General features: G+C 50.1%; 2 protein-coding genes across 3 annotated transcripts; one reads left to right on the forward strand and one right to left on the reverse strand.

The window, feature by feature from the left end:
* Positions 1-1,318: 1,318 nt before the first annotated feature.
* Positions 1,319-14,219, forward strand: Tex261 (testis expressed 261). Of its 2 annotated transcripts, none has more exons than XM_013514639.1 (6): positions 1,319-1,424; positions 7,168-7,247; positions 8,232-8,385; positions 10,592-10,659; positions 11,260-11,362; positions 11,531-14,219. In XM_013514639.1, exons 2-6 carry the CDS (start codon positions 7,212-7,214, stop codon positions 11,644-11,646), a joined length of 477 nt encoding a protein of 158 aa, XP_013370093.1. In that variant the 5' UTR covers positions 1,319-1,424; positions 7,168-7,211; the 3' UTR covers positions 11,647-14,219. The 2 variants fall into 2 exon arrangements, with proteins under 2 accessions (XP_013370093.1, XP_005385661.1); XM_005385604.2 differs by lacking the exon at positions 1,319-1,424 and adding an exon at positions 6,102-6,321.
* Positions 14,220-15,066: 847 nt separating this feature from the next.
* Ankrd53 (ankyrin repeat domain 53) lies at positions 15,067-21,069 on the reverse strand (the record flags this gene model as incomplete). The annotated part of the gene is made up of 7 exons (XM_013514588.1): positions 15,067-15,776; positions 17,860-17,980; positions 18,411-18,575; positions 19,570-19,769; positions 20,094-20,214; positions 20,336-20,690; positions 20,997-21,069. Coding segments are annotated over 7 exons (1,725 nt in total), but the record flags the coding sequence as incomplete, so codon positions are not given.
* Positions 21,070-23,756: the final 2,687 nt, after the last annotated feature.

The following is a 23,756-nucleotide window of genomic DNA, read 5'->3' on the forward strand; positions in this document are numbered from 1 at the left end:
TTAGAGAGAGAGAGACAGAGACAGAGACAGAGACAGAGAGACAGAGGGAGAGAGAGAGAAAGAAAGAGAGAACCTGGTTTGTGAAGTGGAAGGTAGAACAGGTGCCTCCCCTTCCAGAAACTTCTTAGTTTTCTAATCTGCTCATTTTCTCCCTTTTCTTTATTTTCCCTGAGGAAGGGAGTCAGAGAGCTGTCTCTTTTCTTCTCATCAGGAATTCCTTTCCTGTCACAGGACACTGCCAGAGGCTGTTTGAATAATGGCAGAGAGATAGTGGTGGCAGAAGTAAACAGGGATATTGTTCTACTATTGTGGCTAGTAAGGCTGTCTCTGAGAGGAGTTCCCAGTCCAGGGCAGTTGGACCTCCATCAGCCAGCTGCTACCCTCCCACTCAGGAGCAGAGAGAGAGACAGAGAAACAGAGAGACACAGAGACAGAGACAGAGACACAGGGAAAGAGAGAGATTGGTAAGAAAAATTCTGAGATGTCCTAAATTTAGCTGCAGACCATACAGACCAGAGGATGAAAATAGACGGGACAAACTCTCATAAGCTAATAGCTTCAGGTCAAACAAACAAAAGAACTCAATCCACATTGCTGAGCATAAGTTGAAACCTTGATGCAGAACCCCAGGAGGACGACCCTGAAGGCGCCACCGCTTTCTCCTTACATCCCCAGCCAATCAGTGAGTGACAGGTGCTTATCCTCCTGGATTGTCCTCCTGCCCCCAAAACTGAGCCCTTTGCCGTGTCCCACCTCCCTTACCTGTGGTCAAGACAGGTTCATGGAAGTGGTTTATGCTTTTTTTCTCCAAATTCTTTGGCTACCTTGCTTGGCTGCTGCTAGCTTAGAGAACCTGTCCCAGAGCTAATCCTTTCTTCCTGGATAGCATTTGTTATGGCTCGGTAAATCCTTTGATATCAGAGATCTCTTTATCTCTAGAATTTTGATTTAACAATAGGCCAGGATCTTAAATCTTCCTGTCCCATTCTTGTTCATCATTCCACCTCACCCCACCCCTACACATGCTCCTTTCAGGACTAGCAAGTGGCTGAAGACACTGCTGAGGCAATTCATAAAGTCCTTTGCGTGCTTGTCACTAGAAAGACCTTGAACTCAGTCACCTGAGTTGGGGCCCCCAGCATGTGATGGGTGGGGGAGGGGTGCCAAGAACATGGCGCAACTGCTTGGGTGGGGGCAGAGGCATATTGCAGAAAGACTCGCGGAGCCTTGCTGACTCAGACAGATTATATGCAGCAGTCAGTGTTTTTCTTGGTTTGTGCTTCATCTCTTACTAGAAGCTTGCTCTGGTTACCCTGCTGCAGAATACCAAACAGCAAACCCACTGACTACATGGACCATCACAGGCGAAAGCCCCTTCTCTCAGCATGTGGGGACCTCAGAAAGGGACATCTGGTGGTGACATGGTATGTGTTAAGGGTGGAATGGGGTGAGTGGGAACATATTTCCTCAAATCTTCCTATCCCATACCATGCTTCTGTGAGGCCTGGGGCGCTGGGAGGGATAGGAGACCAGGCTTAGACAGGAAGTGCAGAAGGAAGCAGGGCCTAGGCGGAGGGAGAGACTGGGCCTCCAGGCCTGTCTGACTCCATGGTGTCTCTTGGGCACTAGCCATAGGCTGCAGCCCGGCCGGCCAAGGATAGCAGAGGCTTAGATGCTGAGATGGCCCCTGTCTGCAACGGTGTGTAGTCCACGTGCGTAATGGGTGTGATGTGGGTGTTGGATGTGTGTGCTCTCAGGGCCTCCAGACCTGGCCTTCACTCTTAAGACGGGTGGTAAGGTCCCCAAATTCCTTTAAGGGAGACGAAGAACTCACCCCAGGCTCGAGTCCTTTCCAGCTCCCTTGGCTGCCACTAGGGGGCAGCAGCCAACACGACCAGGCCAGGGGAGCTAGAACCCTGAGAGGTACTCTTTATTCACTACAAGGATGGAGGGAAAGAGAGAGAGAGAGAGGAGGAAAAGCCCAGGGGACCAGGGAGCTGCATGGAGATAAGGCAAGGCTCGGCCTACAGGCCGAAAGGCACATGATGAGCAGGCGGACAGAATCACCCTGACTGCAAAGGCAGATGACTTGAAGGGAAAATCCCGTGGTTTCTGGAGCCAGGTTGCCCAAGGACTAGCAGTGTGGTTTTAGACAAGGTACGGAGCCTCTCTGTACTTTGGTTTCTTATCTGTGAGGTGGAGAAAATAATAGTTCTTATCTTCTATACTAGATGTGAGCGTTAAATAGCTTAATTCATCCAAATCACTTAGAACAGTGTCTGGCACAGAGTAAGAACACTATCATTACCTGAATTTACTGTATTCTGCCCTTGATTTTAGCCAAAAGGCCGAGAAGGAACTTGGTCATCTATTCCTGAGGAAAAGATCCATAAGATGTTGAAATGTTTAGCTTACCTCAAATTCCCCTTGTAAGCTATACAGTACAGGAATTGGTCCCCACACATGCAGGCACTGAATGGTCACAAGTATGGAGTGCAGTATGGTGACAAACACCTGTAATCCCAGCTACTTGGGAAGCCTGAGGGAGAAGGATCACAAGTTCAAGCTCAGCCTGGACAACTGAGACCCTCTCTCAAAGTTTAAAAAAAAATTCCCTCTCTCTCTCTCTCTCTCTCTCTCTCTCTATCTATCTATCTATCTATCTATATATATATAAAGGGTTGGAGACGCAGCTCAGTGCTAGAGCACTCTGGGTTAGGTCCCCAGTACCACAAAATGACTTATGAATATCTGTGTTAGTATAAGTTAAAGGAGTTTGAGTAACACTGGAATGAATACATATAGGTACAAGGGTCGGTCTGTAGTCCAATCTACAATCTGGCCAGCCAGTCACCTTTGAATCTACAAATCTATTCACTTGTGAAATGAGTTCCTCAAAGTAAATATGAGTATTTCTGCTCCCTTCCAGCCTTCCTCCAACTGAGGACTGGCTCGCCCTCCCTACCCTGATACCCTCCCAGGCATAGTCGCAGGAGCATCCCGAGTCCTGTCCTGTCCTGTCCTGCTGAGCTGTGGCAATCAGATGGGGCAGTGGTTTTCCCTTCTCACTGCCTGCTCCTCATGGCTCTCAGGAAATGGCAGCTTCTCTCTTCTTGCTCTTAGCAGAAATTCCCATCCTCAGCTTGCCTTCCCAAGGCCAGTTTTGGCTCTGAAGCTGTGGGGAAGTGAAAAGGGCCAGCCCTGGAATGCAGTGCTGCTGGCTTGGTCTATGGTGAATGCACCTGGCCTTTTGGTACCTCAAGTTTCCTTACCTCTAGGTCTGCTTGGGGTACTTTTATGTGTCCTTCCTCTTATGAAGGTCTCCTCCTTCTTTGGAAAAATATTTAAGAAAGGAGACTAATTAAGAGTTTACTGAACTGGGTGTGGTGGCTCATGCCTCTGATCCCAGCGCTCGGGAGGCTGGGGTAGGAGAATCACCATAAGAATCACCATGAGTTTGAGGCTAGCCTGAGCTACATAAGCAACTTCAAGGCCAACCTGCACTACATAGCAAGAACCTATCTCAGAAAAAAAGTGTGGGGATTGCTGAGGATTGAAACATAAGGCCCTGGGGTGACTCCTCAGTACTGAAGGAAAAAAAAGAGTTTACTATTCTTTATTCACCAATGCTTCTGTGCCTCAAATACAAACCACCTAACTGAAAGTTCTGAGCATGAAGTTCCCCAAAGGTCTAATCAGGGATAACCAAGTCACATGATCCAAGGTTAGCCCTCTTACCTTTGAGGCATCACACAGTGGTTTTTCTCACAAAGTGACTATAGTGGCAGGACATTTGAGGCATCTCAGCAAATCCTACATACTACTTACGTCTTAATTTTAAACTTCATGAGTAGGTAATATATTTTCATAGTTCAGTATAGTAAGAATATCAAAATGCCAAAAGGGAGAATGTACTGTCCTATTTTTTAAACCTTGGCCCTTCTCTTCCAAGGAAACAAGCTATGGTACCATATCTGGGTTTTTTGATGCAGGGGATCAAACCCAGGTCCTCATGTGTGCTAGGCAAACAGTCTACCAGACAACATTAGACCTCCAGCTCTACTATTTTCTAATATATCCTTCTGGAGATGTTTTATATAAAGAAATATATTTGGATTCTTTCCTCCAATCCTTTTGCTTTCTCAAAAGAAGTCCTATATGTGTATATATAGGACATCCTTATGTATTTTGTGACTTTTATGTATCATATACCAAAATATACTTAACCAGTTTCCTACTAATGAATATTTAGGTTGCATTCAGTCTCTCACAGAGCTGCAATAAAGAGCTTTATAAATAAATAAAAGATCTTTTAAGGGTCCACTGCCCTTATACATATCCCTCAGGAATTATTGACAGGGGCTGTAAAGATGTCTTAGAAGTCAGAAAATGCAGAATTCAGGAGACAGATTTAAGGAACCTGGAAACTTGGCAAAGGAAAAGTTTCCATCTTTATATGCACTAACCTCTAACTGGAATTTAACATTTCCTTCTATTATAAATAGAGGCAGCAAATTCACAGTAGTTAGCAGTATCTGCAACTTTCTTAATTATATGCTTGAAGATATCTTGAAATATCATTTTACACTCATCCCTTCCTTGTCACTGTGGAAATTATCAGGTTTTCTGTTAGATTTGATTATGTTATGTGTTAATAAAGAAGCACACATTGTAGTAGCACACATTTGTTTTTCTAAAAACTTTTATATTTGTATTTCAATGTAAATGCTTTGCTTTGTAACTATATGCATTTTTATTGTGGTAAACTATACATAATACAAAACTTACTGTTTTAACCATTTTAAGTGTACAGTTCAGTAGCATCAAGTGCATTCACAGTGTTCTGCACCCTCATCACCATTCATCTCCAGAACTTCGTTATCTTACCAAATTGAAACTCCATACCTGCTAAGTAAGAACGTCTCATTAATCACTGCATCCATCCCTGGGCAACCATCATCCTACTCCTTGTCTTTATAATTTTAATGACTTCAGATACTTCATATGAATGGATCCATATAGAATTTGGCTTATTTATTTAGCATCATTTCTTCAACTTTCATCCTTCAAGTAATTGGCTTTTTCACTTAATATTTTCAAGGTTCATCCACGTTGTAGCATGTGTCAGAATTTAATTTATGCTTAAGGCTAAATAATATTTTGTTGTGTGTATATGCTACATTGTTTATCCTGTCATCCATCCATAGACATCTGTGTTGTTTCCACCTTTTTGTCCCTCTGAATAATGCTGCTATGGACATTTTGTTTGTTTGTTTGTTTGTTTGTTTTCCGGTACTGGGAATCGAACTCAGAACGTTGCGCTTGCCAGGCAGGCGCTGTGCCGCTGAGCTAGATCCCCAGCCCACGGACGTGGTTTTGCAAATGCTGTTGCTTACACGTGTACACCTAGAAGGGAATTGCTGGATCATATGACAATCCTATGATCTTTTAAAATAATAGGTATTTATTTTTATGCATCAAAAATATGATTCAGAGATAAGCATACCAAAATACCACCACTTGCCCTTTAAAAAAATTCTTGTCCTGGCCACTAGACGGAGGACTTCCTAACAAGGGCTGCACCTTTCGTGTGCTGCTAACTCGCTCCGCAGAGTAGTAAGCGCAGTCACCGCCTAGCGGGCGCCCTGCCAAAACCGCAAAGGGCAGGGTGCAGGCGTTATAAGGGCGAAGAAGGTACCCTAAGAAGAACTCAGCCTAGAGGGAAAGTTAGGTCTGAAGGTGACCAGTTAAAGGCTTTTCAGATGTGTGACATCCCTTGGCCCCAGCTTCCGATTCAGAAAATCATCATCATCTGATCAATTTCTGCCATAAACAGAGCCTGGCCACAGAGCCTGGCCCTTAGCACAGCTCATGACATATGATAGGCGTTCAATAACTTTGTCCCTGTCACCTGCGACAGCAAGAGAAAGCCCAATGTAAACCTATACTCCGAGCCACTGTAGGGATGCCTGGCTTTCGTCTCCAGTTACTGTCCCCTATTCTGCGGGCTGCAGTTGCCCGCTGACTCTTCCGTGGAACCTCCGGGACCTCCGCGCCGGCAGGTGGCGCTAGTGCACACGCGGCAAGGAGCGGCACTCGGCCCGGGCTCCTCTCGGCGGCGCCGCGCACCCGTCCGTCCGTGGGGCGGTACGCGGCGGCGGCAGCGGCGGTGGCGGTGGCGACTCCGTGTCGCCGGAGCCGAAGAGCGCAGGCCCGTCCCGGCGGCCGGGGGCGGGCAGGGTAGGGGCGCCATGTGGTTCATGTACGTGCTGAGCTGGCTGTCGCTCTTCATCCAAGTGGGCTTCATCACGCTGGCCGTCGGTGAGAGTGCGAGACCCTGGCCCGCGCGGGCTTCCGCCCCGGCGTCTGTGCTTGCCCGGGGTCGCATCGCGGGGTGTCCGAGAGAGTCGAGGGGGGTGGTCCCTGCGCGGCGCCCCTGGCTTCACCTCCTGGCCTGCCGCCCGTGACCTGCCCTTGCTGTTGAGCCCAGCAGCCTAGCCTGTCCGCGGGTTGTGCCAGATGTCACAAAGTCCGCCCAGCTGTGCCCGGGAAAGGGTGACTTAAGTGCCCTGACCCCCCCCCCCCGCGAACTGCCAACCGCTCCCTCATTCGCGGGCCCACCGCCCCGCGCCGAACTTTCCCCGACACCCGCTGCCGTCCCCTCTGGCCCTTTGTGCTTGCCGCTCTCCACCTTTGACACTTGCCCTACTTCAGGCTGGTGCCTGCTCGATCTTAATAGAGCTCTCGCGTCCTTCCGGAAGCCCTACCTAGAGGTTTGATGATGGTGCGGCAGTGCCCTGTACTTGTCCTAAAGTAGCTGCTTCTACGGGGGCTTGCCTGGCTCCCCGCTTCCCATCCGCCTCGCAAGCTGGGTTGGGGGCAGGACCTTGTCTATCTTGTTCTGTGTTCTCACCACTCCACCCAGCACCTGGCCCGTACTAAGTGCCCGGCAGGTATTCACTGAATAAGTAAGTGAAATATACTTTCTGGCCCAGAGGTGAGCATTGTGCTGAGGAGTCAAGTCCAGACTTCCATTCATTTTGCCCTGATAAAGTTCCTCTTTTCAGACAGACAAGGGCAACACATGGGTTGTTGGGAATGATCAGGATGGTAGGAGCGAGCTCATCTGATAATCCCTCCACCCTTGCTTTTTTGACATCCTCCCAGCCGCTGGACTCTACTACCTGGCAGAACTGATAGAGGAGTACACAATGGCCACCAGCAGAATCATAAAATACATGATCTGGGTAAGTGGCACCTTTTCCCAGGAGTCCCCTCGCTCTTTCGCTCTGTCTGAAAACAAGGTGGGGAGAGTTTGGCCTGGATGGTGAGAGCCCTGTCTCTGCTGTTGCCTCGGGACCATGTCTACCTCCCTGCCCTGTGCTCAGCCTTTTGGGTCTGCATTCCTGGGCCCAGATCTTTCCAGGCCTCCTTTTCCAAATGGCACTGCTTCCCTACAAAGCTTGTTCTCCGTTGCTTGAGGTAACAGCCTAGTGTACGTTCTTGTTGACAGGCCCCTGACTTTGCCTTTGCTTGGTTGTTTCCTGCTGGCTCTGGCCCCTTGCCCTGCTCCCAGCATTTAGAATTTAGTGGAACCTATGGACAGTTTTGAATGCTTCTTCACTGCCCTCTTTCTATTTGGATTTAGTTAATTTCCCCTAAAGGGAGCACCTCCCTTGGCTGTGGCCCTGCCCACCCCCCCCACCTCAGGGGAGGCTTCTATTCCTAAAGATTTATGGTTGGGCGTGGTGGCCCACGCTTGTAATCCCAGCTCACTTGGGAGGCTGAGGCAGGAGGATTGTTGCAAGTTCAAGACCAGCCTGGGCTACAAAGTGAGCTCAAGGCCAGCCTGAACTGCATAGCGAGACCCTGTCTCACAAAGACAAAAAAATAAATAAGTATATAAAAGATTTGTCGTTGCCATTGAGTCTTGAAGGACCCAAGACTCCAGTCAAGGAGTGACTGCTGGTACACAGATTTCTGCCAGCTGCATGTGTCTCTTGGGTTGGGCCTGTAAAGTATTTTTCTTACTATGGGCTGCTGTCAAAATATTTTAAGAAATGGCATTTAAAGAGGCTGTTCTTAGGGAGCTGAGAATCTAGCCGGGAGACCCAAGCCGGACACTGTGAAATGAGATTGAAGCATGAACCTGGGGCTGCCCAGAGCAGGGTGGGTTTGGAAAGTCTGGGCCACGGCCTGGAAGGGCCCTCTGCACTGTGTGGTTGTTTCAGTTCTCCACGGCCGTGCTGATCGGCCTCTACGTCTTTGAGCGCTTTCCTACCAGCATGATTGGCGTGGGCCTCTTCACCAACCTCGTCTACTTCGGCCTCCTGCAGACCTTCCCCTTCATCATGCTGACCTCGCCTAACTTCATCCTGTCGTGTGGTGAGAGGGGGCAGAGTGGGGACGGGGCAGCTCCTGTGGGCACACGTACTTGGCTCAGTCCTGGGCACCGAAGGGGATGCAGAGAAGAAGACAGGCCACTGAGGTTCTCCCGGAGGTTTGGAATACAGGCTTCTCACTCGTGAGGACCCTAAAGCTTGCCTTGGCCACAGCTTCTAGAATTTTTGAGGGGTGGGGAATTCAGGTTGGGAGGACTTTCCCAAACAGGGAAGTTTGCAGGAGGATTTGGGAAGAGAAAATAGGTTATGGGTTGGTGGAGGCAGAGGCCTGACTGAGTAATGCCAGCCTGAAAGAAACCACCTGGGCCAAAAAGCCCGAAGCTCTTCCTTGGCAGTGGACAGCTTTCGTCCAGCCTTTGGGGCCCACAGTCATGGTCAAGACCGGAGCCTCAGCTGCTGGGAGACTGCTGCGGACACGGGCCTGGCGTGGATGCCTCTGGGGCTCCTTCTTCTGGTCCCGTTGTCAGTGGTTGCAGCTGCTCAGGGTTGAGGACCCCAGCCTTCTGGCCTTTGCCCTGCCCCCACTCCCTGCCGAGGGAGTCCCCTGTCTGGGCCTCGGGTGCTCGGTCTCTTCCGAGGTGATGTTTCTGACAGGTCTGTTGGGAAACTCAGTTGGCACATAGTAGGTGATTATTAATCTTTGCATATGTTCACAGAGAAGGTTTCAGGAAGTATTTGGTCACAAGGCTTGCTGTTTTTCTTGCTAATCGTTACTAGGTATCCTAGTCTTGGGTCAGGATATCAAATAGAATTAGGGGTGTTATGGGGCTACTTTTTTATTTTTGTAAGAGAACCTAGAAAAAGAATATCCACAAGGAAGGCATAGTGTTAAAACTAGGACTAGGTATCTTTCCTGAATTCTTTGTGATTTCAATGTAAAATTTTTTCAGCAGGGCTGGGCACAGTGGTGCATGCCTGTTACTCCACCTGTTTGGGAGGCTGAGGCAGGAGGATCACAAATTTGGGACCAGCATGGGCAACTCAGCAAGTTCCTGTTTCAGAATAAAAAGGGCTGGAGATGTAGCATAGTGATAGTGCACTTTCCTAGTAGTCACAAAGCCCTGGTTCAATCACTAGTACTACGAAAAAGGGGGGTTTTGTAGCAACTTCCCTAGAGGCCAGGCCCCTTCTACGTTATCCCAGGGAGAGCCCTCCCACTCCCTGGTGGCAGGCTCCCCGGCTTCCTTTTGTCGTTCCCTCAGCCTGCCATTTAGATGCCTGAGGGAGCTTTTCTGAGAGGTCTAGTGGCCCCTACCTTCTGATATCCCTTAGCCTTAGCATGTGGGTAAACCTAACAGAGGCATCATCTTTGCCTTAAAAAGAGAGAAGAGGGGAGAAGGGAGGGGGTTCAGTTTCAGGGGACACATTCTTTCTGGTGCCTGCGCTTCGCCCCATCACGAAACAGACTGCGATGCCTGCCTCTGCGCAGCCTGTCCCTCCGATCTGCTTGCTTGCTTTTTCATGAGCTCAGGTGCACACTGAGGAGGTATGTGTGGGACCAGAACATAGCAGTTCAAACTAGCTGCCTTGCCGTCAGGCAGGATGGGGAAGGAACCCTCTCCATATTCTGAAGAGTCCTAGACTGTACCTCAGAGTGTCTACAAAGTGTGTCCCTTTATTTGAGGAGGCTTTTTCCCTGTGGCCCAGTTTGGGATGGAATCTTGTATACAGGGTCTGGTTTATATACCCATGACTTTCTCCATTACTGCTTATGGCAGAGCTTCTGTTTATTGATTGAGAAAGGGGCTCACTGAGTTGCCCAGGCTGGCCTTGAACTTGTGATCCCCCTGCCTCAACCTCCTGTAGTGCTGGGATTGCAAGCACCACCACCTCTGCTTGGGAGACCTTGCTTTAGGACTCACATTCAGTAAAAACCAGTTCATGGTCATGATGTTTTGGGTTATGTAACACTGAAGTCTCATTTTTATAACATTCCATAGCTTTCTTTCTTGCCTTCTAATTTTATACACTATGCCCTCTGCAGTGAGCAGGCTAGGGCTGATCCTCTCGTCTTGACAGATGGGGAACTGAGTTCTAGACGGTAGTGTACCGGCCCAAAGCCATGCTCTTTTTTTGAGTGCAAAGTCAGGAGTAAGATGTGAGGGCTCCCGACTCCAGGCCCTTTGACACTGAAAAGTCGCGCTCTCTGTCATACCTTCAAACTGACTGACTCTTCATTCCCTTGACAGGACTAGTGGTGGTGAACCATTATTTAGCATTTCAGTATTTTGCAGAAGAATATTATCCTTTCTCAGAGGTAAGAAGTGTCCAGCACATGCAACTAGTCCTGGGGACAGAGGAATAATGGGGCCTCAGGTGGTTTGCATTATAATCTCATCCATGATCTGAAACTGAGTCCACTCAGAGATCACATCTTGAATAAAATGAAACATGATGTGGATGATGTTTTAAAGCAGGGTGGCTAAGGAACAGATGAGATCCCTTAAACTGAGGTGGACACTGCTTTCCCCTAGTAAGTTTTTTGGGTCCCAAATGGGGTTATCCTGAGGCCAAAGAAATACTGCTCGGGCGTTTTGTGACATAGACTGCTGGGCAGCAGTGGCCTAAAACCCTTAGCCCCACCTCCCCCTGGCAGCCTGCCAGTGTTTTCTCCTCCTAGCGGTTTTGCTCATGCTAGGCCTTCAGTTTGAAGCCCCGGGAAAGAACAAGAGCACTTCTTTGGAGAGCATGGCCACAGTCCGCCACTGTCAGCTTCCACCTTTCCCCATTGAATTATCTCTGAGAATGCCCTGGCCTTGTGGAGAGGAGGGTCAGGCCGTCTGTGTACCCTTAGCCACCTCTCCAAGGCCCCTGGTGACCACGCCCAGCCCATTCTTGGTGCCTGTCTTGCTGCCAGGTCCTGGCCTATTTCACTTTCTGCCTGTGGATAATCCCGTTCGCGTTCTTTGTGTCGCTCTCGGCTGGAGAGAATGTCCTGCCCTCCACCATGCAGCCAGGAGGTGAGAGGGGTTTGTAATGGGCCAGGTGGGGGGATACCTGCAAGGCCTGAGTCATCTGAGGGAACCAGAGCCCAGCCCTGTGATGAGATGCGGGGCTCTGGGTTAGGGAGGGCTGTGTGCGCCATGCACTCGTCTCATATGCCCATCTCCTTGCCTGTGTCTCCACAGATGACGTGGTCTCCAATTACTTCACCAAAGGCAAGCGGGGAAAACGCTTAGGGATCCTGGTTGTCTTCTCCTTCATCAAAGAGGCCATTCTACCCAGTCGTCAGAAGATATACTGACCCCCTTGGGGAGGGAACGTGGGGGCAAGATCAGAAGTCGGGCCCCTGGGCCTCTGTGCTAGGTAGGGGCCAGGAGCCTGGAAGACACCTTCCACCAGCCCTGGCTTCCCTCCCCTTGGTCCTGAAGCCCCATCCTCACCCTCCTTGGGGGCTCAGCTTGGCTCGGATCTTATTGCCAGGGGCTGTAACCTCAGAAGCCACCAGGGAGGTGGCAAAGCCTGCTTAGACAGGTGGCCTAGTTCCTCAGCCTCCTCTCCCCTTCCTGAGGTGGGTTGGGAGGTTCAGGCTCAGCCAGGGGTGGCAGGGCAGGGTCCTGAAGCTGGAGAACAGCCGGTGAAAAGTTCCCTGGGCAGATGACTATAGGGAGGGGACGTAGCTTGGCACTTCCAAGAGAAATGGTTTTTGCTATTGAACTGTGATTTTTGTCCCATTGCTGATTCCCATTTGAATAAAGATTCTAGGTGGCACTGTTTGCCTTAATATCCCAAAAGTTGATCTTCCTGCTAACTTTCTGCCTGGACTGGACTAGCTTTCTGCTCCAAGGACTCCTCTCCTAGGTCTGGGTCTTGCCTTTCTCAAGGGACTCTTGTCGTCCTTAGAGGGAGGGGGCAGAGATGAGGAGCAGAGCCAGGGTGGGCAAGAGGGCAGGGGCCAGCAGCGGCCTTTCTTATACACCTCCCTCTTCCGTCTCTTCCCCCAAGGCTCTGTGCCTGTCAAGCTGGGAGGAGGAGAAGAGACAGTGTAGGATTGGGTTAGATTTTCAGAACATCCACAGTATTCTATTTATAAGTCTTCCTCTGAGGAAAAGGAGTACTTTCTGGCTGAAATTCTATCTCAGGCTTAAAAAAAATAGCTTCTAGGCAGCCTGGGTCTAGACAGATTTTTTAAGAAATGAGGTTGGTGGGAGAGGCTATTTGTCACTCTTAAGAGCACACAAGGTCTGGTACTCTTCTGTGTGCTCCTGGCTCCTGGGGAGATGATCTCTGCCTTCCAAGAAGGCAGGCCAGGGCTCAGGCACAGACCAGCATGTGTTGGCCTTGCACTCCAACTCCAGTGCCTTGCAAGTGCTCAGCAGTACATATTGGAATGAAGTCCCCACGAGAGCCCTCACTGGCCACGTCCTGTACCTCACAGTGAGGCTGGCAGGTGCAGGATGCACTGTACACCGGTGGCACCTTGTAGTCACTGGGAAGACCGCTGTGCTCGAACATCTTTATATGATGCCTGAAATCCCATCGTATCCCTTTATTTCCTTGGCTTTAGCATTTCTGTTGTCATCAGAGTACCAGCTTTCCCTGGGAGGACTAGCACATTTGGTCTTTGGATGCAAGTAAGATTACCAGGCCCTTTTTTGCTATGCGGACCAAGTAGAGGACATGAGGCCAGAGTCCTCACCAATGGACTGGCAGCTGGGCCTACTCTCCCTTGCCATTGACTTTGTTCTTCACTGCGATGAGGTGGCTTTACTTCCTCTGTTCACTCTGCTGCTGGTCAGGGCTCTCCCAGGGATGGCCAGGGCCCTTCATAGGTGAAGTCCAGCAGATTCTCCAGACTATATCCTCCTGGAGCTCAGCAGCAGCTGACATGCTTACCCCTTTGCTTCTTGAGTTGTGCTTCCCCGGCTCTTCTGTGGCTGGCTGCCTGTCTCTCTGGCTGCTCCTTTCCGTCTCCTTTTCTTAGGTTTCTGTGCTTGCTGCATGCACACTGTGCTCCCTGGGCCTATCAGTGCTGGTGGCTTCAGGGACTCCACTGAGGAACCGAGTGTCGCCCACAGTCGCAGCATCCCTCCTGACCCTTTGGGTCACAGCTCTGCTGCCTGCCGGGTCCATAGACAGCCCAGATTCATGGTACCCTTTGCTGTCCTCTGCAGACCTGCCTCCCCTTTTGGGTGCCTGCCGAGGCCCCTGCACCACTCAGGAGACAGGAAGCTTGCTCTCAAGTTTCTGCTTTCTCTTTTTACCCCCACATCTGATCTCTAAAAACCATTAAATCCATTTTCTTGACATCTCTGAGTTTGAGCCACCCTCATTATCGTCAAGTTTTTCCTGGTTGGTTATGATAGCCCCCTGCTGCTTCTCTATCTTGTAGCCAGCCAGAGTTGTCTTTCCAAATGCACAATTGATCAAATTGCTCCCTGGCCTAAAACCTTCCATAGCTCCCTACTGCCTTGGGGATGAAGTCCAGACCCCTTAGCATGTGAGTCTCCTGATGGCCTGTTCCCTTCTCACCTCTGGTCTCATCCCCTTGCACTCAGGCCTCGTCTCCCGCAGGCAGAGACACTGTGGCTTGCGCTCACCATTTCCATTCCCCTTTCTTTCACTCACTTTGTACTTTCTCTGCCAAGTCTCTCCTTGGATTTTACTTCCTCCAAGGAGTTCTGAACGTTCCCTGTCCTTCCCTAGCCCCAGCATAATACACAGATCATTTTGGGCTTACTTGCCTGCTTTATAATCTCTCTCCCCCCTAGACTGTAAGCTCTTTGAGGGCAGGGACTGTCCTTGAATTTTTGTATCAACAGTGCTGGTTTGGCACCTGGCACATGGAAAGCACTCAATAAACATTTGTTTAATGAATGAACTGTAATTTGTATGAGGAGATTGCAGGGGACCCCAGATCACTTCCTAGAGGAAGTACAGGTGCTTTTGTAGCCTCACATCAAAACTGCAGATCTTCCCTCTCCCCAGATGTGCTACCTGTGCTTCCCTGAATGGTGGAAACTTGAGTGACAGCTGGGAGTAAGGGATGGTGATCCATAGTATCAGGGAATCACATGCCCGATGACAGAATAGCTTTCCTTAAGCCAATTGGGATCACCATTCACCATCTGAATGGTGAGGATGATGGTGCACACCTTAATCTCAGCACTGTGGGAGGCTGAGGCAGGAGAATCCTGAGTTGTAGTCTAGCCTGGGCAGTTTAGCTACTCAGCTCCTTGTCTCAAACAAGCAACCCCCCTTCACTAATCAAAACAAAACAGGTTGGGGTTATAGCTCAGTGTGAAGGCCCTGAGTTCAATCTTCAGTACCACAAAGGGGGGAGGTGGGTAATGCTTAGAGCCTACAATGGAAAAGAATTTGAACAAGAGACAGAATTTCCAGAGGTCCCTTCATCCCGGAAGCCTTGTCCGTGGTGGGCTAGGGTAGAAGTGAGGAAGGAGGCAGTGGGGAACCAAAGTGTCACTTTTGCATTGTTAGGACCTAGAATAGTGATGGCACCCAGTCTGAACCTTGGGGCTCTGCCCTGTTGTAGTCTCTGGGGAAGCCAAGATATTTGCAGAGAGGAGGAGGCCTGGGGTCTGCGTTTTGGGGGGCAGATGGGGAGATCCCATCCTGGAGTGTGGGAGTGGGAAGCTCAGGCAGTCCTCCCATTTTCCTGCACAGCACGAATCACCACAGTTCAGCCTCAGGGCAGGCTCAGGTATAGGCACTACCAGACTACCTTTACTGGGGTGCTGGAGAGGAGGGCAAGGTGGGGAGCCCTTGATGAGCTCGAATGGCTGCCAGGAAGGCTTCATCAAATGTCTCACGCAGGTTCATGGCCAAAGTGTCTGTCCAAAAGGCGTCCTGGCCCATGTGCCGCCTCTGGGGTACATCCAGTATGCTCCTGACATAAAGCCCCTGGGGCACCTTTATCCTGTATGGCCGCACTCCTGGGTACAGATTGCGGACCATCACCTCGAAAGGGAGCCGGGGTACAGGCGCCACCCAGTGGCCATCCACTGTGCGCAGCTGTGCACCCCCATGTGAGTCAGGCATCACCTCCAGGAAGTTGGAGAAGTCATGCTCCTGGCAGGGGTCTGGATGGACACCCAGACGAATGTCCTGTGGGCAGCTGATGGTGGGCGCGCGGGATCTGGCAGGGTTATTGCTAAGGTTCCACGACTTGGGCCGACTGATTTTAGGCCGCCTGTAGATTGGCTTGGGTGGCGCCTTAGGCTGAGGCATGTTTTGCAGTCGGGCTTCCACCAAGCGGTAGAAGCTCTTAGAAATCCGGGATCCTGGGGTCTCAGAGAGGGCACTGGGGCAAGTTGGGGCACCAGCCTGTTGCTTGGTGTTGGAGACCGGGTGTTGAAGCTGCTTGTGATGGAGCCACTGCCTGAAATTGGCCTCTCTCAGAAGTTGATGTTCTTTCTGCAACAAAAAGGACACAACAGTGCTGGAGGGCTGCTCCCGTGTATGTGTGGAATGAGGCCTTGTGCCTGCAGTCCTTGGAAACCTCAGGCCTAACTGGTAAGACACTGTCCTCGCTACAGGGAACATCCAAGTTTGATGAGAGGAACACCAACCTTAGGGAAGCCCTTGTTCTGATGGAGGAGACAGCTGTTGCCCTAAGGGAGCTCCTGGACTGACCTCTTCCATGGGGGAGACTCCACCCTGATGGGGAAACACAGCCTCTGAACTAGGGGGACCTCCAGCTTGAGCAGGAAGACAATCTCCACCCTAAGCAAAACACATCTTATGGGGAGAAAAGTTCCCTCCAGAGGAATGCCCAGGCTAATATATCCTGCTGTAAGAGTCTCTGATTTAAGACAGACAAATGAGAGGTGAAGCCCTGGAACGACAACATAGAAGGGTTTGGAAGGCCTAGAATTGAGCTAATCTGGACAGGTTTCTTGGGAGTGGTGGGCCTAGTCATGTAGGGGAAGATGCAGTCAGCTGGCCCCCAGGTGGGAGGCAGTGACTGCTGAGCTCTGTCCTTGCCTGCATGGAATTGAACCTTCCGCCTGTTCCAGAATCTTCCCCACCCTGTTTATCTCAGTGTCTTACTCTCAGACTGTTGCTAAGCAATCAGATGCTTTGGAGATTGACCCAGCTTCAGGGCTGGCTCTGATTAGGCTAAGCCAATCATCATAATTCCGTCAGCTTTCCCCACACCTAAGTTAATCAGCAGATGTCTTTCCTTTAGTTCTAGACATTGGAGCAGGGATGGACACATGATTGAGGCCAGCAAGAGATTCCCTGAGTGGAGGTCTGTAAGGGGCTTCTCAGAAGAGATAGGACCACAGGAGACAGATGGGCTGTGCCTCCTCTGGACCTTTGTGTGGCTGCGTAGCAGCTGGACCTTTGTGTGCCTCACGGACAATGAGGCAAGCAAGGAGAGAAATAGAGCTGGAGCAGTGGAATAGTAGCAGGGCCCTGAAACCTTCCCCATTTTGGGATTCACTTAGGATTCCCAGCATCTTTCTGGGCTTTCTGGTTTTGCAGCCTATATAATTACACCTGCTTAAAATCCCCTCTCTCCCAGAGTCCTTCATTGATCTGGACCCCTGCCACATCTCTAATTTGTCAGTCTCCAACTCACATCTGGTCCCCATCTGTTCTGTGTATATTGTGTTCCTGTATGCTCCTGTACCTTTCCATGCAGCTATTCCCCCTGCCTGGTCAGCCATTCCCTACCTCTTCACACGGCCAAATGCTGCCCATCTTCAAAGAATCCTCCTAAGCATCCCTTCCTGCACCTCCCTAGATCCCTGATGCGAATGTAACCTGCCTCCTTCCTAGACTCTAAGCAGCAGAAGTGGGGGCTGCACCATGCTCCTCTGCAGGTGAGTGCGTGCTGAGTGTCTGCTGGGAAGAAGGACAAATTTTTTTATCCCTCAGTATTGGGGATTTTATCCAGAACCTTCACACTGAGCTACATCCCCAGCCATTTTTATTTTATTTTGTTGTTAAGTTTGAGACAAGTTCTCATTAAGTCACAGAATTGCCCAGGCTGGGCTCCAGCTTGCAGTCCTTCTGCCTCAGCCTCCCACAGTGCTGGGATTATAGGCATGCACCACCATACCCAACCTTACATCTTTTTAACCATGTCAGTCCCAGTGATGGAAGGGGCCAGGTCTTATTAGAGACTCTCATCTTGAAGAAGGGCACTGCACCAGGCTTGTGATTAATTGTTTTTTTGGGTTTTTTTTGGAACTTTTTTTTGGTACCAGGAATCAAATTCATGACCTTGCCCTTGCCAGGCAGGCGCCACCCCACTGAGCTATATCCCTGGCCCTTGTGATTACTTGTTGATTTGATGTTTGCTTTTTGACATAGGACAATACTTGTGACCTGAAGAAGTGTCTTATAAAGGAGGAATTTTAGCAGAGTTATAGGGATTGGGAGGCTCTTTCTGGGTTAGAGTCCTCTAGCTACCCTTCCCACAACCATGGGCCCCTGCCCGGCTAACAAGCCTGCGAGCAGCTGGAGCCTGGCCCTGCCCCCCACTTACTTGATACTCAAGCAAGTAGTTGTGCTCCATGAGTGTCAGCTGGGCCTTGAGGCGCTTTAGTTTCCTCATCTCACAAGCAAAATCCTTCTTGTCCCGTTTCCACATGGCATCCTTCAAGAACCTGGCACCAAGACGGGTGTGTGTCAGAGACTGAGCTTCCACGGGGGCTGGGAAGAGTGGCAAACGCTGTGGGCCTGGGTGGCATGGGTGGTGCGGCTGGAGTAAGGATGAGCAAGATGACCCATCCCCACTGTCAGGCCTCTTTGGCTAACTACTTCCTTTGAGGGAAAAGAGGACTGTGATGGCTGGGTCGCTGCCTCCTGCTGAGGAGCTGGGGGCCGCAGGGCAAAGAAGACCAGTTTTTAACCTACAGCAGCAAGGCCCAGCAAAGCCCTGCCAGTAATATCCCGGGCAGGGGTCCTCCTCAGCAGGTTTATCCATTGTCATCTGGTTATCCACACCCAGCCTTGGGTGAGGGCCCTGGGGAAGGGGTGAGAGAGGGCTGGGAGATGGGGTGGGTGGCAGGCTTCAGGTGGTCCTCACACCCTCACCGGGCACAGGCACGGTGGTTCCATATTTTGCAGTAGTCGATGGGCTTGCAGCCTGTGGCATCTTGGGCGTGGACATTGGCACCACTCTGCACCAGGGCCTTCACGCAGCCCAGCAAGCCTTCACGGGCTGCCAGGTGCAGGGCTGTGAAGCCGCTGCTGGTCGGACTGGAGGGCCCCACCAGGAGGGAAAAGGGCAAAAGGGAAGGACAAGAACATTGCTCATCAGATAAGTGGGCAAACCAGCTCCCAACCCCACTCTGCCACCTGTCCACTGGGTGATCCCGACTGTCTGTTGTCCCCTCTGGAACTCAAGTTTCCACAGGGAGGGACTGGGCTAAATGGACAGAGAAAAATCTGACTGTAGGAGGTAGCTGACACGTAAGAACTGCTGGAAGGAGAGTGGGGTTGGTTCAGAAGCCACTAACCTCATCTGTTCTTAAACCAGCCCCTCCCCATGCCTTGCCATGGCCCACAAGGTCCGAAGATCTAGACCCTCTTCCTTGACCCCATCCTCTGACTCTGCCACTGTCTTTCCCAAACATGCCGTTTGCATGCCCTGGAACACAACTCCCTTTGTATGGCCGGTTCCCTTAGTCTCCAGGTTGCAATTTAGGTATCACTTCCTGCCCCTTTGCTCCCATCCCATCACCTTTACTTCCTCTGGAACCACTTCACATGATTTGTCTACTTCTGCACTGGAATGTTAGCTTTACAAGGGCGGGGAATATTTTTGTGTGTTCCCTGCCGTACCCTCCGATTCTGGAGTAGTGCTTAGTAGCGCTTAGCACCTGCTCAGTAGATATTTTGAATGAACACAGTCCCTTATATGCCATGCATTTCCTCAGTTGTCACAGTAGTACCATGTGATACTGTCATCCTCCCAAATCCCAGATGGAGACACTGCCAGTGGTTCCCAAATTTGTTTGCAAATTGGAAACATCCAGGGATCTTTTGCAACTTCCAAAGCCCAGGCCATGCTACAGATTCATTAAATCACAACTTTCAAAAAATGGAACACAGGCACTGGTATTTTGGAAGCCCCCAGGAGATTCCGACATCCACATGAATTTGGAAACCAGAGCACTGAGGCTTAGAGGCTAGGTGACTTGCCGAAGGTTCCACTGTCTCCTAGAAAGTGGCAAAGCCAGGATGGACTCACGTGTTGATGGAGGCCCCCTTCTTGAGCAAGTAGTGAATGCAGGGGACAGCCATGGTCTTGTTGTCCTTGTGGATGACGAGATGGAGGGGGGTCTGGTTACTGTTGGTGGGCAGGTCCACCGGAACCTTGTACTCTTCTATCAAGACCTTCATGCATTCCAGCTTGCCCTGCTGGGCTGCGAAGTGGATGGCAGTGAACCCCTGCAGTGTTCAGAGTGGGGCAGGAGAAGGCTGAGCAGCGTTGGTCCCAGGGACCACCACCTAGCCATAGCGCTTCCCTTCAGGCCTGTGCCCGGGGCGCTCACACCCCTTCCTACTCCTGGGGTGTCATCAGCTCACCCTGCCCCGCTGCCCCAAGATGGGCTTCCTAGGAAAGGCGAGTTAGGACTATTCACACAGAAAGGACCTCTCTGGAAACCCCAGTCAGACCTTCAAAAGGTGACCACCGCATGGGGATCTCTTTGTGTGCTGGTGTGTGTGTGTGTGGTGGGGGACTTAGTCCCTGTCCGCATTCCAAGGCCTTACCTTTCGGTCGCTCCGGATCTCCCCGTGGACCTGATTCAGACAGAACCGCAGCCATTCCAAGTTGCCCACCGCGGCGGCGAACAGCTGGAAGTGGTTCCTCGACGACTCGGAGATGGAGGCGCTGGAGTCCGCGCGGGGCGGGGGTGAGCGCGGCTCGGGGGCCGTCACGCGGCCACCTCCCCCGAGGCGAGCGCCGGACCCTGCCGGCTTCCGGGAGGCAGCCCCCGCCCCGCCCAGCCCACCTGGACTGCTTGGCCTCGAGGTCACTCTGGGCGAGCTTCAGGAAGACTCTCTCCGCCCGCGGCCCGGAGGAGCCACGCTGCGCTGCTCTGCAGTCTTCCCCGCGCAGGTCCGGGGGCCCCGTCCGCGCCCTGGCAGAGCCGGCGAGCCCAGGCCGAGGCGAGGCTGCAGCTCCGCGCCAGAGCCCCGGGCCGGGCCGGCAGGACGCGCCTCCCGCACTTCCCCGCGGGGCCTCGTCTCTGCTGCAGGCTGGGGCCGCCAGGGCGCCAGCAAGCCTCCCGGGCCCTCCTGGGGCGCAGGGGTCCCGTTGCCTCGCTCCGCTCGCTGGAAAGACAGAGCCCCGCGCCCCCGAGACCCCTGCCCGCCACCACCCGCGGCCTGCTCAGAGCTGACACCCCGGGAGACGGCCCTGGGCACAGCACCGCGCCCAGCGCCTGTCCTGACTACAGAAGTAGAAAGCAGAAAAATACAGTGTGGAAACTGAAAATCACCGTCTCAACACACACACACACACACACACACACACCACCCCGGCGCGCACTGCATACACGTATTTGCATCTTCTCATTTAGCGGTACATTTTGAGCTAGCCCGATAGTCGCTCCACACCCAGCCGTACATTGTGACGTTCCCACAGCCCAGCCTCACAATGGCTATGCTCACCTGCTGCGGAAGGAGAAACGGCTCCACTCTGGTTGTCGAGGATGGGTTCCTCGAAGCAGAACGACCAGGTGAATTGGAATGAGAATTTTCAAGTCGATGTGGATCTCCAAGGAGGTTTTATACTTACTTTCCCTTCAGCCTGCTGCGAAGCAGGTGTGGGCGCTCCGCTACAAATCAGCACTGTGGCTTTGGGACAGTTAATTGACCTCTGTGTGTTAGTTTCTGCCTCAGGGACAATGGGAATCACAGCACCCGCTTCGCGGGAGCGGAGCCATTCAGGGAGTGAGACGGTGTTAGACAAAAAGCACTATCTACGCAATGCTATTATTTAAAGCACTTTTCAAACCTTCATAGCACTGGGTGTTATGATTTTAAATAATTGCTTGCTAACTTAATAGTGGAAATGGTGTTCTAATGTGGCTCTTGGAGTAGCAAAGGTGATTTTTTTTTTTTTATAGTAATGGAGATTGAACCCAGGGCCTTCCCATTGAACTACATCCCTACCCACTTTAAAATTTTGAGACAGGGGCTCACAAAGTTGCTAAGTTGCTCAGGATGTGCTCTAATTTAGCAGCCCAGAGGACTGGAGTCGCAGGTGTGTGCCTCCACCCCGCCCAGCTGGATTAAACATTTAACTATCAGTGTTTTTCTCTTCTGGGAGTTATCTGCTTATTCACATTGTTCTTTGAAAAATCTTAGTTTTTCTTGTTAATCTGTAAAACTAGCACAGTGACCCTTTACATTTGTTGCCAGTATTTTCCTGTTTGTCTTTTGATTTTTTTTTACTGAAGTAACCAAGCAATAACTGTTGTTTGATTTGGTTTATCTTACTGCCATCCACATTCTCATCCCTTCATAAGAGGAATGACCTCTGAGTTTATCAGTAGGTTTCTACAGGGCCGATCTGGTCATATGTGACCTTACTGCCCATTTCTTATTGCCTTCTCCCCACTGAACCCTGACTGTCTAGGTGTTTTCTCTGGGAAAACTGAAGGAGGAGACAGGACCCCCTAAGATCACAGTGACCTATATACTACCAACGAGCAGTCTGAAAATAAAATTAAGAAAATATTTCCATTTGAAATGGTGTCAAAGGAATAATATACTTAGATTTAACAGAAGTACAAAACTTCCTTTCTGAAAACTACAATACTTAGTTGAAAGAAATGAAAGAAGACCTAAATAAACAGAAAGACACTCCACATTCATGGATCAAAAAAATAGTATAGTTAAAATAACAATGCTACAAAAATCAGTGTACAGATTTAATGCCATCCCCATCATAATTTGAGCTGAGTTCTTTGCAAAAATTGACAGGCTGGTTTCTTCCCAAAAGTTAAAATTCCCAGAGATATTCCACCCAAAACTATCTGAAAAAAGTTGAAAAACTCCACCTTCCTGTTGAAAACTTACATAAAGCTACAGTAATTAAGAAAGTGTGGTACTGGCATAAGGATGAAGAATGAATATATACATATGCTCCAGAAATAGCCCTCGCAACATTAATGGTCAACTGATTTTCTTTCTCAGCCAATTCAGAAGTGGAAAGAATAGTATTTCTGAAAAATGAGTCATATGAATGAAGTTGGGTCCCTACCTTACACAATATACAAAATAACTCAAAATGGCTGAAAGGCAAACACAGCAACAAAAACTGTAAAATACTGAGAAGTGAAACATAAATCTTCACGAGGTTTGTCTTAGTTACTTTTTTGTTGCTGGGACAAAATACCTAACACCCACACGTTAAAGAGTGAGAAATTTATTTTGGCTGGCAGTTGTAGAAGTGTCAGTCCACAGTCAGCTGGCTCCAAGACAGGGCAGCACAGCAAGGGGCATAGCAGAGGAGAGACAGCTCATGACTCGGCAGCAGGAAGCATCGAGAGAAAGAGAGAGAGACAGAGACAGAGAGAGAGAGATATCAAAGGCGGGGGAGGGAGATAAACCTTTCCAGGCTACACTGTCAGACACCCACCTCCTCAGACCAGGAGTCACCTCCCCACATCACGTTTAGCTGTAAACTCATCAGTGAACAAATCCACTGATGAATCAGCATTCCATGTTTCCATGATCCAATCACGGCCCAAAAGCCCTACCTATGAGTGCACAGGCTTTTGGGGGAAACTAGGTATAAAACATAACAATGCTGAATTATGCAATGAGTTCTTAGATGTGACACCAAAAGAAACAAAAATAAATCTGACATAATTAAAATTTAAAGCTTTTGTGCTTCAAAGGATACCATCAGGAAAGTGAAAACACAGATTGGAAAAAATATCTACAAATCATTGGTAAAGGACTCATGTCTAGAATATAAGCACAAATCTTGCAACTCAGTAATGAAAAGAAAAATAACTCAATTAAAAATAGGCAAAAGGTCTGAATAGATACTTCCCTAGAGTAGTTATAAATGACCAATAAGCACAGGGAAAGGCGGTCAGCATCATTACTTGATAGGGAAATGAAAATCAAAAGTGCAATGATACACCACTTCATACCCACTAATACGGATATGGATATGTTGATATGGAGAAGCAGAAACCCTCCTTACACATTGCTGATAAGAATTAAAATGATGCGGCCATTTTGGCAAACAGCCTGGCAGTTGCTTCAGAAGATAAACTAGGCTACCATCTGATTCAGCATTTCTACTCCTAGGTGATACCCAGGGGAAATGAACATAGAGGTCCACATAAAAACATGTGCATGACAGAGATGGTGTGAGCGCTACATCCCCCTTTTGCTCTTGCTGCCTTTGCT

This window comes from Chinchilla lanigera, unplaced genomic scaffold, assembly GCF_000276665.1.
Source record: "Chinchilla lanigera isolate Chin_1 unplaced genomic scaffold, ChiLan1.0 scaffold00023, whole genome shotgun sequence".
Lineage (NCBI taxonomy): Eukaryota > Metazoa > Chordata > Mammalia > Rodentia > Chinchillidae > Chinchilla > Chinchilla lanigera.

Excerpts from the sequence above, each read along its gene's own strand:
- Tex261 (XM_005385604.2), top strand. The coding sequence starts at position 6,252 with ATGTGGTTCATGTACGTGCTGAGCTGGCTGTCGCTCTTCATCCAAGTG. Across the intron at positions 7,248-8,231 it reads TCATAAAATACATGATCTGG|TTCTCCACGGCCGTGCTGAT; the intron begins GTAAGTGGCACC and ends TGGTTGTTTCAG. Across the intron at positions 11,363-11,530 it reads CTCCACCATGCAGCCAGGAG|ATGACGTGGTCTCCAATTAC; the intron begins GTGAGAGGGGTT and ends GTGTCTCCACAG.